Raw genomic sequence first — 13,748 nt, 5'->3', positions numbered from 1 at the left:
TCCCTTCTTCCTCAGGATACCCAATATATGTAGCGTGAATGTAAAGTTTATAAGAAGATTAAAAAATAGATAGCATCCCAGCTCTACGGCTTCTGTTTCTGTTTACGACGACGAAATGACCACAGTTTCCGCCTCGGTTCATTTATAAGAGCCATATATCCAGGATCATTCTTGAAATCCTCATCACGGAATTTCTATACATAATAAAACCATCAGCAACCAAAATATCAAGTTTGATAAATCAATTAAAAAATAAAAATAAATAAAACTAACTTACCATCCCCGGCCACCTCTTAAAATTACCAGTGTCCTCAGTCATCATATTCCACCCCTCCTCATAGTCATACTTATGGCCATTTGGATCCGTCGTTCCAGGCGCGTAATAGGCTACTCCATCCAGCGGCCTGTGGTTCCGGATGCAATCGGCAATTTTGTCAGGCGGGGTAGCTTTGAGAGCTTCCTCGATAGAGCTTTGCAGGGCATCGATGGGGTTCCTGCTGTGGAGTTTTGATGAGCAGGGATGTGAGTTTTGTGCACGGCTGGCGGCATCATAAGGGCCTTCATGATGATAGCAGAAGAGACCTATGTTATCAAGACGATCAATGATGTCCAATTGCACACTTGTGCTGCACCGGTGGTGTCGCCGGTGGAATCTCGCCTGCTGCGATTGCGACAATTGGGTCATTGTAGTGTGGTCAGTGTCGGGGTTTTGAGGGCTTGATGAGTGAGGAGGGGATGTTGAAGATGTGTATATGGCAGAATATGGAGGAGGACTGGAGAAGGTGGCATATGGAGAGGGAATGGAGTTGGTGGAATGCCTGTGGCTGCTGATTCTGGTTCGTTCTGAGATGCTCAAGGATGAAGACGGCATTGTTTTATTAAAAAAGGTTTGATTTATGGATCCGATGTGTAGAGGAGAAAGTATTGTAATGGAAGTCTTATTTTTGGTTTGCCCTGGTTTAAACACTGGAATTTAAATAGGTTGTTTATATGTGCATTGCTCAGGCCGAAGGAATCAACAAATCCTGGTGAAAGAGGTGGTGGATAGAGATCAACAACAACAACAACAACAGATAAACAGCAAAGTAGTTATGGGTGAAAACTACACTGTGTGTATGTGCTGCTTGCTATTTTTAATCCCCATCAATCAAAGTTGGAGGTTAAGCTTTTCATAGAAAATATTAGCTCTGCCTGTTGAGTCCAGATGATCCAGCGGGTCCACATGTAAACGTCAGTGAGGCTGCTGCGGCCAATAACATCAGCCTAGGGCTTGGCTGATGGATCCAGATTGACGCCATGGATTTGTCACCAAGGTCTGCAAAGCCCTGTCCTGTTCCCCCAGTCTGGCAAGCTACGGGCTGACGGCTGCGGGTAGTGGGTAAATCATTGTGGGGCAAAATATAAAATTTGGTCACATGACCTCCTGCAAAAGGTTGTTTCGACGAACCGATAGAAGCAAGATGAAGATAGGTCCTAGGTCGATTCAGAAGATGAAGATAAATCCTAGATCGATTCAGTCCGCCAGCACTAAGCTCAGTCTGGAGCTTCTGTTTTTATCTGACAGAAACCGTTGCTTGTTCTGTTCTCCCCAGAATTTTCCCTATGAGTTCACATGCCCAACATTCCGCCGGAAGAAAAGAAGTTGGATCGGAAGAAAAATTGTATTTCTCAGCCTTAATTAGAGGTGTAAGTTAGCCAAATCTTGAGCCATAATTTGGATAAAGAGAATGGTGGCTGCCTACCGTTTTAAGATCGAAAGTCAATCGAATCGCACATGGGTTATAGCAAGGGAGAATGAGAAACGATGGCAAAGTGGCCGTGTATTGTTGCAGGAATTGAAATCCTCGAAACTCAATCCAAATCACGTGATTGGACCACCTCAACTCTCCAAACCGTTCTCCAGTCAGCATATTAATTGCTGATAACACCTGCGACGGAACCAACGATAAAGCACAATACATACCTGGGAAATGCATACAGCAAATTGATTTGACATGGATCTAGTTCAGTATTCCGATTCAGAATCGGACGAGAGCCCACAGACAAAAGCTCAGCCAGTGACAACTCCCGTTCGTTTGCTGAAGCGACAGCGAACAGATAGCGGAAATAATAATAATAAGGAAGGTGATGGGAGAAGTGGGAATTCTGTTTTACCTCCGTTGCCTGCTGAGTTCCTTGATCTCTATGCAACCAATTCGCGCGTTAGCGTCCAGGACGAACCCAGTCTCCATGACGGGCGCAAACGTATAATTCCCCATGTTGTTGGCAACTGGCCCACCCATATATATCTCGAGTGTAAGTATTTTGCCATTTCATATATCCTTTTTCGATCAGTCCCGCTGCAAATCTGATTGCGTGTATATTGGGCCACCGTCGGCTGATTTTGTCCTTGTTGGAGGGTACCCCGCGGCTCCAGAGGTCTCCACTTTAGAAGACGTAATTTCTCGGTCTGGACATGAACTTCAAAATGGATTGGAAATCCATAGCCTGCTGTTTAGCGATCTGGGTGCCCAAATGCCGCTGCACATTAGCCTTTCGCGCCCCGTTGCGCTTGTGACGGATGACAGACAGCCGTTTAAAGACATGCTAAACGATGCCATACGTGACTCTGATATTCGTCCGTAAGTGCTATTCATTCCGTACTTCCGATAAAAATGAATACTACCATCAATAGAACGACCTAACGAAGTCGGCAGGTTTCGCGTGTCAACGGCTGGGTTAGACTGGGTTTCTAATTTTGAGAGAACGCGGTGGTTCCTCATTTTACGGGTTGTAAAACCAGCACACAATGAGCTGAATCGCCTGCTGGTGATATCGAATCAGAGTGTTGCTGCTTTCCACCAACCTCCGCTGTATCAAAGCCCAGACCCTGCAAATACGCCCGGCAGGAAACGGTATAGCAAGAAACCCCGGGCCCAACCAGCAACTTCCGACCCTGTCGAGGACTTTTCTGACTACTTCCATATATCTATCGCGTGGAGCTTGACAGAACCATCAGTGGAGGATAAGCAGCGGGTTGCTTCCGTAGAACTTGGAAAGCTCAAGGAAGTTGAAATCCTTTTTCACAGTGTGAAGGTCAAAATTGGGAATAGAGTTCACAATTTGGAACTTCCAACGCTGATTCTCGATGAAAATGGGTTCTGTGGCTTGTAAACTAATGCAAATATGATACCTAGGGAGGCGAATCCAACTTGATTGGTTGCTGAGTTATCAGGAATATGATATGTTCGGAAATTTGGGTATGAAGGATGTTCATGACAGCATGAGTTCTGACTGGGTGGAGGCTAGGAGCCTTGCTAGCAAATACAGACGTCGCCATTCTTATTCTGTAACGTCTGGGTCTAGGAGCCTTTAGCTCTGTGGATTGGCGTACAGTTGAAACGTGGTTTTAAATCTCGTCCCGAAAAACCTTCGGCGTGGTTTATGAAATAAACCATGGCCACTTCCCCTAACCCCGGTGTTGAGGGTGGAGGTTGAATAGAGATGTATTTGTGGTGTATGTGCAGAGTGAACGCCTTGGGCCTGTGCTTTTGGGACTTATTTTAAGCCCAGGGGAATTTTGATATCATTTGGATGGATTCAAGACGATCATCAACCGGAAATATGGTTTTCTTTATTCACGATCGAGTAACCAGTCATGTCGAGAGCACGACCGGGAGTTTTTTTTCTTTTGGACACTTCTTGAGGTAAATAGAGTCATGGTGAAATGATTGGCAGACGCAAATTTTCGTGTCGGTCGCCTTGCCTCTAAGATCTTGAATTCGGCGTCATCATAGTGAATCGGCCACTTAGAACTGAACCCGTTAGACCCTCTAAGCCGACGCATACCTGCAGGCATACATTGGCAGATGGACCGCAGGCTGATCTAAACCTTCGTAGAACCTTTATAAAAGCGGTGGATCTCCCTTTTAAATCACACAAGGACAACAATACCTGGGAACTCGCAAACACCCACATCCCCCCTTCTGCTTGGGCCTAGCTATCCGTTTCTAAGTGTTATTATTTTGGTGGAAAAAGTGCTGCATTCACATGGTGTACATTTGAAACTTGAGAAAATGATATGGAGACAGTCTGGTTGCAATAAAGTTATTTTAAGGGCGATTAAAGTTTCGGCTAGATATTCAAGCCCGCATATTTTGACCGCCTTTGTGTCTCCCAAGTCTCGCAAACCACACTTCCATTCTGTCCCAACAGCAATTGAATTTGAGATATCCTACCTGGTCTAATCAATCGCCTTTGAAAAGACCACCCTGAAGGACTTTGGCATTGGAAGTGTTTTTTGCAATGGCACTTCAGTCACAATTTCCGTCTATTACAACGGTAAGCATGCTATCCAGCCAGCATAGTTAACCCCCCTTCGGCATCTTAGGCTAACAATTTACACGCAACAGAATGACCTCCAGGAATTTCATGCGCGTCATTTCCCTGGAAGGAGCAATGACCCGGATTATTCTCTGATGCTAGCAGGGATTGATGAACAGTTCGACGAGGATAACTTGGGATACTATGCGGATGGCACCAAACGGACCCTTACGGACCAGCAAGTTGAGATCTTTCGACACAGCGAAATACAGAGGCTGCAGCGCGAGAAGAGGTTAAAAGAAATAGCTGATAAGGGGGATGCTGAAGTTGAGTTTCAAGTTGATAAAAAGAGCGATGATACCGCCCGTTTAGAAAGACAGGCGAAAAGCCGGAGTTCGCAAAATCATCAGGCAATGGAATACGATGAGGAAGAACATAATATTGTGGACAGAAAGATAACAGAAGGAACTATTCAGTATACCAACAAGAGTGTCCAAAACTCCCTTGAGTCTGGAGTCCGAGCGGTGGAATCTGCAAATTCTCAAAAACCCCTCTCTCTCAGTGCAAATCCTTTTAGTCGGCGCCTGGTCAGCTATGATGATTAGGTCCTGTCATAGTTAAATCGTTCGTGGATGGGAACCGCCGTCAACGGTGATGCCAAGTACCAAATTATCTTTTGAAATATCAATCCCCCAGTTGAATTACACCTCTGGACGGTGGGTGTCGGATTTTATGTTGTGCTGGCTTGCCCTTAGTTGGTATGTATGTGCACACCTTCAATTGTGAATATCCAAAACCAATGATGAAATATTCGTATCGTCATCCTTAGTCGTATGCCAGATTCATCTCATGTCCCCCTTCTCTCTCTTCTTGGGTTGAAGTTGGAGCAATGGATTGGTATCTGGCGAGGACGAACATTTAATCTTCTCTCTGATGTTTTGGGTTGGCTTGAAGCTGCATCATTAGCTTATTATGGAAGACTGCTGACAGTTTTGCTTAGTATATGGAAATATTGAGTTTATACCGAAGCTGAGTTGAGCGATTGGTCAGGAAACAACTACAGGAGTTTTGATCTCCGAACTCCTTGTCCGTGAAGGCTTAATTCATCGATGCCAGTTGAAATATGGCTATTTTCGTGCACCAATCTAAACATTTGAACATCGGACCGTCCGTGAGCCGTGAGCAAACTTGGAATCTTGGCGCAGAAGGGATTGGTGGACAGCAGAGAGGAATATCCGAATGTAGATGCTGCATATGGATGATTAATATCATGCGGGGGCGGATAATGAGCGTATCGGGTTTGTCTCCAAGCTACGGTCGCTGGTTTGTTGATGGAAGCGACTGCTATGCAGCATTTTCAAAATGTGTTTCTGGGTGCCTTTTGATGAAGACAGAATATAACTCTGATTAGAGAATCAATCATTGGGCTGGGCTTGGTTTTGTTCTGTCACAAAACAGTAACATGATGTGGGTTGCTCGCGCAGGAAGACCTGTGGTCCCAAATGCAAGCTCTGGCACCAGTTGGACAATCGTGCCCGGAGCGAGTGTGGGAATAGTGATGTACACAAGTTATCTGAGAGATTAAGAGACCCCGTCATGAACTGAAAATGCCCAATGCAGAAATTGATAACCATTTTCTAGTCTGTTGGCATCTAGAGGACTTGGATTCGACAGCAAGCAGCTGAAATGAATACACGCCCGGGGTGTAACGCGGCTAACATCGTTGTATCCGTCCACTACGTGATTTCTAATCGTGCACGAAGGATGGAAAAGCTTTCTTCAAACGATTTTAAAAATGGAAGACAAATTGAGATTTTCAAAAAAAAAAAAAAAAAAAAAAAAAAAAAAAACTTTTTGTTAAAATGGCAGCACAGTATTAGGGAGTTATGTTTGAGTAGTCGATTTGATGGTAACGGGACAGTGCTGACGTTGGTGTATTCGAATCCTCATCGACGGAGATCCCCATGACTATTATCTGAGTAGATGCGTCATTTTTCATTACTATCTTCAAGCATTTTCAACTTGCAACTTTTTTTTCCTTTATATCCAGCCGTGTTTGAAAACAGACGGCACTGCGAGGTTCGATTCCGTCGAGCCATCGAGCCACTTTGTCTCCTTGATTCGATCCCCGCGAGTGGCCTTCTGTGCTCTTCTTGTCATTAACTGACGCTCGTCGGCGTTGTTTCATGCTATGGATCCTCAGCTGGCAGCATTAACATATCTTGCAATGCACTGGGACTCACTGGGGGTTTGTCTCAGTATCTACAAGTCTAGTGTCTCTCAGTTATGTTATTCTCACAGTACAATGTTGAAAAATACGAAGTTCGGAGACGATAAAATGATAGTGTGTTCTACCAGATTCATGGAGAAATCTCCAGGCACTGAGGGGATAACCGGCGAATGAAAGGATGATGACGGATTTTATACGATGTTTGATTGCTGCCCCGGTCGTTGAATTTTTTTTTTTTTTTTTTTTTTTTTTCTTCTCCTGAATTTGATTCAAGCCTTCGATACTATCAATTATTCCTCTTGAAATACTCAAAACACGCCCCTTCCAAGTCATCACCCAATTGGATAGTTTGAGCCAGTGAACGCCTGTTGAGACTCGAAGAATTCTGATTCTGACCCTGATTGACGTACAGGCTTTGCGCGCCTTCAAACACACGGCAGTTACAATCGATGCTACCTCTTCAGCAGGGTTGAAATGGCACATATTTGAGGAACAACAAATATCATCTTCGTTAATCGGCCCAAGACGTTAGCCCTGGAGAGCACGAACGACCTAACTCCAACTTACTGACTCATTTTGATGCGTCCATACGTCGAATAATGCCACACTTCCCGTTGCTGAGAATGGAAAAATTAAATATCAAAAATCAAACAATTTCTCGCAGGGATTTTCTCTAGGGATGGCTGTTTCCACTCCCATAGCAGCACAGTAACTTTACTGAACTTTTCTTTTCATTTTTTCTTTCTCTCTCCCTCTCCCTCTTTTTTAATCTCACCTTTTTACCGGGAGTCTATTTTACTTGGGGCCATTTTACTTATGCATGCACAGCCAAGATACGCCTTGTTATGGCCGATACTTGTAGGTAGATAGATTTCATCTAATGAGGTCAGTCTTTGGAGAATCTGTTCCCGAAACAGGCACATCGCTGGAGCGTGTGAAAGGGAGCAGGAGGAAACAAAAGGAAAGGTGGAAAAATTAAAAGAGCAAAGAAACAACGTCAAATGGCTGTGTATGGTGAGCTGATATCACGCCCAGCTGTCCCAATAGCGAGGTTGCATCCCACAAGACAACATACATTTATACACTTTTGGCTCCAGCAACACGTTCTTGCGAGGATCCTAACAGCACAGCAGCTTTGGCAACTTGACAGAGTTTGCCAGAGCTCCTATTTAATTTGAATTTTATCGTCTATGATGCTGCAATAATCATGGCACTATTGGACCGACGACCTATTGAGCATCAATGTCAGGAAGTGCTGCGCCGCCAATTCGCGTGCTGGAATGCAGTCACACAGATTTCTTTTCTTGGCTGCACAAAAACTGTCTCATGCTGGCAGATTTTCACGAGTAACAAGACTGGAGTTTGGTTTTTATTATCTTATATTAAAATGGAGGTCCGAAATCTCTGTTTTGCTAGTAAGTGTGGAGCCGTTATAAGATGCATCAAAATTCCACTTCTATTTTCTGTTAACTAAAAAATAATATTGCAACACAACAGATCGATCCACCCCGGAGTAATTGTAGAAGGGAAAGAAGCCAATAGTCCATTTCTCAAACTATCTGTCATTAATCTTGGCTCACGGGTGACAATAGGAGGTACCTGCATATGTGCCCAACTTTATCCCCGGGACATGCCGCGTTGACAACCATTAGTTGCTTGGTTCCAAATAATCATTGTTGGGATTCTGGTCGCTGGCACCGACATTGGTCGTAAGGCTGGGAAATTGTTCGTTTCCGTTCCCCTGACTTCTTCGTGTGTTCGCCGATCCCTGCTGCCACCCCACAGATCCGGGAGCATTTTGGGATGCATCAAGCTGGAGATCATTGGGACTGGTACGCTCGTTTGAGTGATACATACCATTCACTTGGCTATTCCGTCTGTTCCTCCGTTGACCCAAGTGATAGGGACCGTTTGCGGCGCTGTTCCAGGCATCCCCTGGCCCTCGCCGCCAACTGTCGCGTCGGCGCGAATGTTGAACGTCCCCAGGCAGGAATGCTCTGGGGGCCGTGGGCCTACCTCTGTAATCGTTGTTGACTGCTGCCCATTGAGCTGTGTTAGCACGATGAGTTATCGTCAGCTCATTCCTCCACCCTTCCTGGGAACTGTCCTCACTACCCGGAGACAGTTCCAAAGATCCATCAGCCTGGTAAAGCGCGTTGGCGTTGCGCGCAAAGATTCCACCTACTGGATAAAATTAGAATCTTGATGGACGTTTGGAATATTGGTGGAACAGCTTAAATTTCGATGTATAAACATACAGTTAACTCGAATCTCGAGTGGTGCCCCAGTTCCAAATAAATCCTGTTCGTTTCGAACATCAAGTCCGATTCCAAAATCCTCATTATGGTTGTCTTCAGAAATTGGGCTGCTAGGAGAGTATTAGCATGTTCCACTCTACGCTCCGCTGGTTAGCCCACCTTCGACGCTCCGTGATATCGTAGGTCTCTCCAATGCTTGACCTGACCCCTGGACTTCTAAACGAACTTCCAGGGCTTTCCCTGTCTTGCGGCATAGTGTGTCTGGGCAAATGGAACTTCTGGTGCTTAAAAAGAAGTGCAAGAACAAACAGGATCAATTGCGGTTATGAAGACACTCGTCAGGGAAGCCAGCTTTCAGGTGTGCGACCTTATTCTTTTTATAAACATGAATTAGTCTCGTTATATTCATGAGAACAGTGATCGGTTGGGTATTGAGGACCCTCGCCCAATCTCATCATGGAAGGGGTACGTTGAATATCGGTGAATAAAGTGAGGCAAATCACCTGGCTGCTTCTTCTTGCAAACCTTCGGGAAGAGGAAAGGCAACAAGTTCCGCTGTGACTCTGGTGTTTCATGTTATGGATACGATACGTAGAAGAAAGGATCCCTGTGCCTAACCATTGGTAAAAGTTCGGCCCACGTCGACTCATTTGTTGGTCTTGGCTGCCTTCCGCCAGTGCCAAAATTACTTTCTGGTTCTACATTTGATATCCCACCCTGCTGTTATCAATGGACTCTTTCACTTCCATTCCGTCTGCTGGCAGTCCAGCGAAATTTTAGGTCGCCTTGAAAAGTCGCATGGGGCCAGGTATCACTCCCACTTCTAGCATTTAGGGAAACACTGGCTGTTGTCACATGGATGATTGGTGGTGGCTGGTTGTCAAGTTGTTCCTAATTTACGGGCAGCTACAGGGCATTTCCCTGGAAATTGTGGCTTAGATTCGTTTCACCATCGGTTTCTTTTCTTTTCATTTCATATTTTTACTTTTATTTCTTTTTCATTTCATTTTTACTTTTGGTTTTGTTTTTGGTTTTATTTTTATTTTATTTTATTTTATTTATTTATTTTTTCACTGCTATCCCTTCTGAGTTCTCTAGTTTTACTCTCTTTTCTGCATCGCTGATTGGAAGCCCATGCCAATGGAGAAATGTGAACAAAGCAATACAACGGGTTATTATATTCCAGGGGAAAGAAAGCTCGCAACCACAGAAGTACCTCAGAAGACTTGTGGGCTCTTGTAATTTCCGTCCTCAACAACGCAAAATGGATGGAGATACGTTTCCCTCAGGTGGTCAGGGTCATCCCCGTATTTATCAATCATTTCATGAAGCGTCTTGGGTCATTAAGGTAGATAATTTTCACCCTTATCTCCCCATTCGCTAGAAAAATAATAAATTTCCAATTTTAACCAGCAATTTTTATTCACTCCTTCATGAGAGTGCACTCCTTTCACTCTCACTTCTACTTTTCATATTCTTATTTAACTCTACTTGTTTCTCAGTTCTCAGCCTCATTTAATGCAACCTGTTCCTGGATTTAGCTACCATACACGGATTACCCTTGGATGCTTTAAACTGAAAACCCACGCAGGTACAGAAAGGCAAACCGGGAACCAGTCCATTGAGCCTTCAGAAAGAATATAAAGTTCTGACTAGTCGCGCGAAGGAAACCGACGAAGAAAGTCCTAATTTTAGGAATACTGGTTGGAGACTTGGTCAGACAAGGCAACTAAAGTAGTGATGTATGTATATGTATATATGTATGGACTGTGCATACATTACTTGAATACAGCTATCTGGTCAACATGGCTGCCTTTTGCAACCAGAGCATCCAATCGAAATGCGTAGATATTTTAATACGCGCCAGTCCGTGTGCTATCGCAGATTAACTATGCCACTGATCTGTCCATTATTTACTAAGATTTGCAGTCAATGCCTGACTTCTCGAGCACTTTCAATTAGGACGTGTTTTTGGATGCTTGCTTCGCCAAGACTAGATGAGTTACAGAACTCAAAATCCGTCCAAGAGATGGTGAATCAGTATGGTGAAAGATGGTGCGGACGTATGCAAAATCTTTGAATTGAGGAGGACTGGTTTGCTCCTTATGACAGCATCAGCGGAGCCAAAATAGAAATTAAACATTACGGAGCACAATAATAAGGTTTGTCCAATCGAAAATTTGCGCTGACAAAATTTAAGTTCTGCTCCCACGTGGTACAGACGGATCAAAGAGCACGTTTTAGCCAATAGAAGCAATAAATTAGCGCCAATACGTGACTTTAGTTTCGCTACGCGGCTATCCCGCTTCTGAACCATGGAATCCCGCTTTGTTCAAAGTCAAGAATCAGGAGTCATGTATATGTACGAAAGCCCGTATTCCAAACCAATGAATAATGTGGCTTTCTTAGTGTGTTTTTTAGTGTCTGGTCAGTGAAAACGTTTGGTGGCGTTCTCCAGGCTCCCTAGAACGATCGCCAACTCTGAACTGGCCTTAATCCAAATTTGTGGTTCCAAAAGAAGCGGTGTGAAACTGTGCTGAAACCCGGTTCTGGGGTTGCCTCAATACCGCCACACTGTGTTTTTGATCGGCCTGGACAGCTGTGAATGTCTTTCAGCAAATCAGTTCGTAACCAACTTCCTTTGTTGAGTTTGAGAAATTATCGTGTGTTGTGGACTCTGCACGCCCGGTAGATCATCAACTGGCGGAGTTAACGTAACATGCACGTCCTTAACATATGTTTGCAATTTACTTTCCTAGGCATACATGAACGTGCGAGAGTTGTGGGGTATCCAAGGGTACTCAATCCAGCTGCCAGATTGGAGTGACATGGAGGAGAAGCCGTTCTTTCAGATAAGTGCCAGAAGACGATCTTCTCAGCCCAGATTGGAATACCAGTTCGTAAAAAAGGAGCAGCCCAAGGCGTGATGATTATCGAAAATTCCCCTTTTAAGTCTACTATGCATTGCTGTTAACAGCAGAAGTTGAAGTTTCCTTTAGCATCTTTACCGAAAGATTGCGCATTTATCCCCAAAGTACAGTCGATGATGGAATCTTTGCGCGTACTGTAGCACGACCATTTGGATAAACAGGAATGACTGACTGTAGCTTTCGTGGATCACGAACGAAGATTTCTTTTTTTTTTCTTTTTTCTTTTTTCTTTTTTCTTTTTTCTCCCCCCGCCCCTGAAAGCATAAACGTTAGCGGTAGAATACGCCCGATTGATTCGACTCGTGACGTGGAAATATGAGCGGGTCCTTTTAAGACGATTACCTAGCGCTCATGATTAAAGGGAAGATTTGACATGATGCTGTTTTTGGCCCGAGCGGTCCTTAGTGACATGAATGCCTCGCCGGACGGACATGGATTTGTGTATGACAACCATCAGAAGTTAAGTCCGAATTAGTAGTTAGCTGTCACTTGGTTTCGTTCAGTAACTTAGAGGACCTCTATTTCCAGGCAACAGATTCTGAGATATGCAGGGGTTGTGAAGACAATGACTGCTCCACATTAAAACGGGCAATTTTCTCTGCACAGTAACAACAACAAGCATGAGTAACACAACAAGTGCCCATCTTCAACTGAGAAGGAAATACTCCTTACCACGTATGCCAATCTCTGCTGAGACGTGTGACTGGAAGGATAATGGGCCGTGGCTAAAGTGCCCAAACAGCCTGAACAACTCAGAGTAAGACAGCCCCTCGAAACTTTGGAAACTCTTTTTGTGCGGCAAGGTAACTAGTCAACTAATGAGACCCGAAGGTCAATTTTGACGATTCCCTCAAGCCCTTGTTGCATCTTAGATTCTTAAGGAAATATCAAGAATTTCCGTTTCTATCTAAATCAGAGTTCATGTTGTCAGAAATAATGTTGACCTTGAAATGCTCGGTGCCTATGCGCTTGCAGAGGTGAGATGGATGACTCGGGCAATTTTCAGGGCCCTTGTAGATATGAGATTCCTCCCTATCCTGCGCGAACTAGTGTCATGCAACTTGCGCCTTTTGACCCTTTCTTCACTTATCTCTCAGTCCACATTTAATTCTGTGTCGATGGACCGCGGGCCAGACGGTAAATTTCTCTTCATTATTTCACACGTTCTGCTCGTGGTTGTGCCGTCGAGATGCCGTGTGACAGCGAAATTGAACTCCTTGCAGTCTCAGAAGTTCTTCTCCGCTTCGTGCAGGTCCAGGATTAAAATCTGGTGGGGCGCTAGAAGGAGGCCTGTTCGTAGCAACTGAATTGAGTGGTTGGACTTTCTTTCATTCTTGTCATTTGACGAATGATGTTTCGAATCTTGACTATTCTTCAGTTAGATTTTATCCTCATTCTTTTCTGAGTCGCTTTTTTATTAACTTACTGTAGGCCGTCAGGTGGGTTGTTCAGCACCGTCAAATGGCAACCATCGTTTGGGAGAGCAAAGTTCTGCCTCAATATCCTTACCTGTCCGCACCACTTGTTCCACTCTCTTATCCACGGCTCGTGATATTAGCTGTTTTTCCTCTGGATAAGTTGCAATATCTCGAAACAAGGATTACCAGGAACAGGTATACTGTTAGTATATTTCATTGCCGATATTCCCATTGATTTTGAGGTTGATCATGGTGATAGTACATACTGCTAGTTAACTACCCGATATAAAATTCAACGACAATGATGACGAACCAAGCATGGTCTCCTGGAAGAACGACAAGAACCAACCCTAGAATTAGTCAAGAAACGCATATCCAGGCTTTTATATCTGAAACCCAGGAGACGGACGATGAATAGATATTGTGGCATTTTGCACTTTCACAATAAACTAGAATCGTCTAATGCTTAGCGAACGGTGAGCTGGCCTAAATAGTCAAGCTTCAATACCACTCCCCCGATGGGTTATAATCCTTTTAGCCCAGTGGTTAAATCCCACACGAACACAGCGGGAACTGTTTTGACTTCGAAATATATTCGGAGGACAAATAA

The 13,748-nt window shown here is 44.3% G+C and overlaps 4 protein-coding genes across 4 annotated transcripts; 2 read left to right on the top strand and 2 right to left on the bottom strand.

Annotated features, from left to right (window-relative positions):
- Positions 1–83: 83 nt before the first annotated feature.
- PAAG_04802 (hypothetical protein) lies at positions 84–871 on the bottom strand (the record flags this gene model as incomplete). Its single annotated transcript, XM_002793227.2, has 2 exons — positions 84–194; positions 278–871. 2 exons carry the CDS (start codon positions 869–871, stop codon positions 84–86), a joined length of 705 nt encoding a protein of 234 aa, XP_002793273.1.
- A 1,123-nt stretch (positions 872–1,994) lies between these two features.
- On the top strand, positions 1,995–3,153 carry PAAG_04801 (hypothetical protein; the record flags this gene model as incomplete). Its single annotated transcript, XM_015845379.1, has 3 exons — positions 1,995–2,295; positions 2,399–2,621; positions 2,697–3,153. The coding sequence occupies 3 exons, from the start codon at positions 1,995–1,997 to the stop codon at positions 3,151–3,153; spliced, it is 981 nt and encodes a 326-aa protein (XP_015699605.1).
- A 1,131-nt stretch (positions 3,154–4,284) lies between these two features.
- On the top strand, positions 4,285–4,907 carry PAAG_04800 (hypothetical protein; the record flags this gene model as incomplete). Its single annotated transcript, XM_002793225.2, has 2 exons — positions 4,285–4,320; positions 4,392–4,907. The coding sequence occupies 2 exons, from the start codon at positions 4,285–4,287 to the stop codon at positions 4,905–4,907; spliced, it is 552 nt and encodes a 183-aa protein (XP_002793271.1).
- Positions 4,908–8,180: 3,273 nt separating this feature from the next.
- On the bottom strand, positions 8,181–9,044 carry PAAG_04798 (hypothetical protein; the record flags this gene model as incomplete). Its single annotated transcript, XM_002793223.1, has 3 exons — positions 8,181–8,713; positions 8,791–8,900; positions 8,950–9,044. The coding sequence occupies 3 exons, from the start codon at positions 9,042–9,044 to the stop codon at positions 8,181–8,183; spliced, it is 738 nt and encodes a 245-aa protein (XP_002793269.1).
- Between the last annotated feature and the right edge of the window lie 4,704 nt (positions 9,045–13,748).

This window comes from Paracoccidioides lutzii, assembly GCF_000150705.2.
Source record: "Paracoccidioides lutzii Pb01 unplaced genomic scaffold supercont2.12, whole genome shotgun sequence".
Classification (NCBI taxonomy): domain Eukaryota; kingdom Fungi; phylum Ascomycota; class Eurotiomycetes; order Onygenales; family Ajellomycetaceae; genus Paracoccidioides; species Paracoccidioides lutzii.
This window is presented reverse-complemented; position numbering and strand designations above follow the sequence as displayed.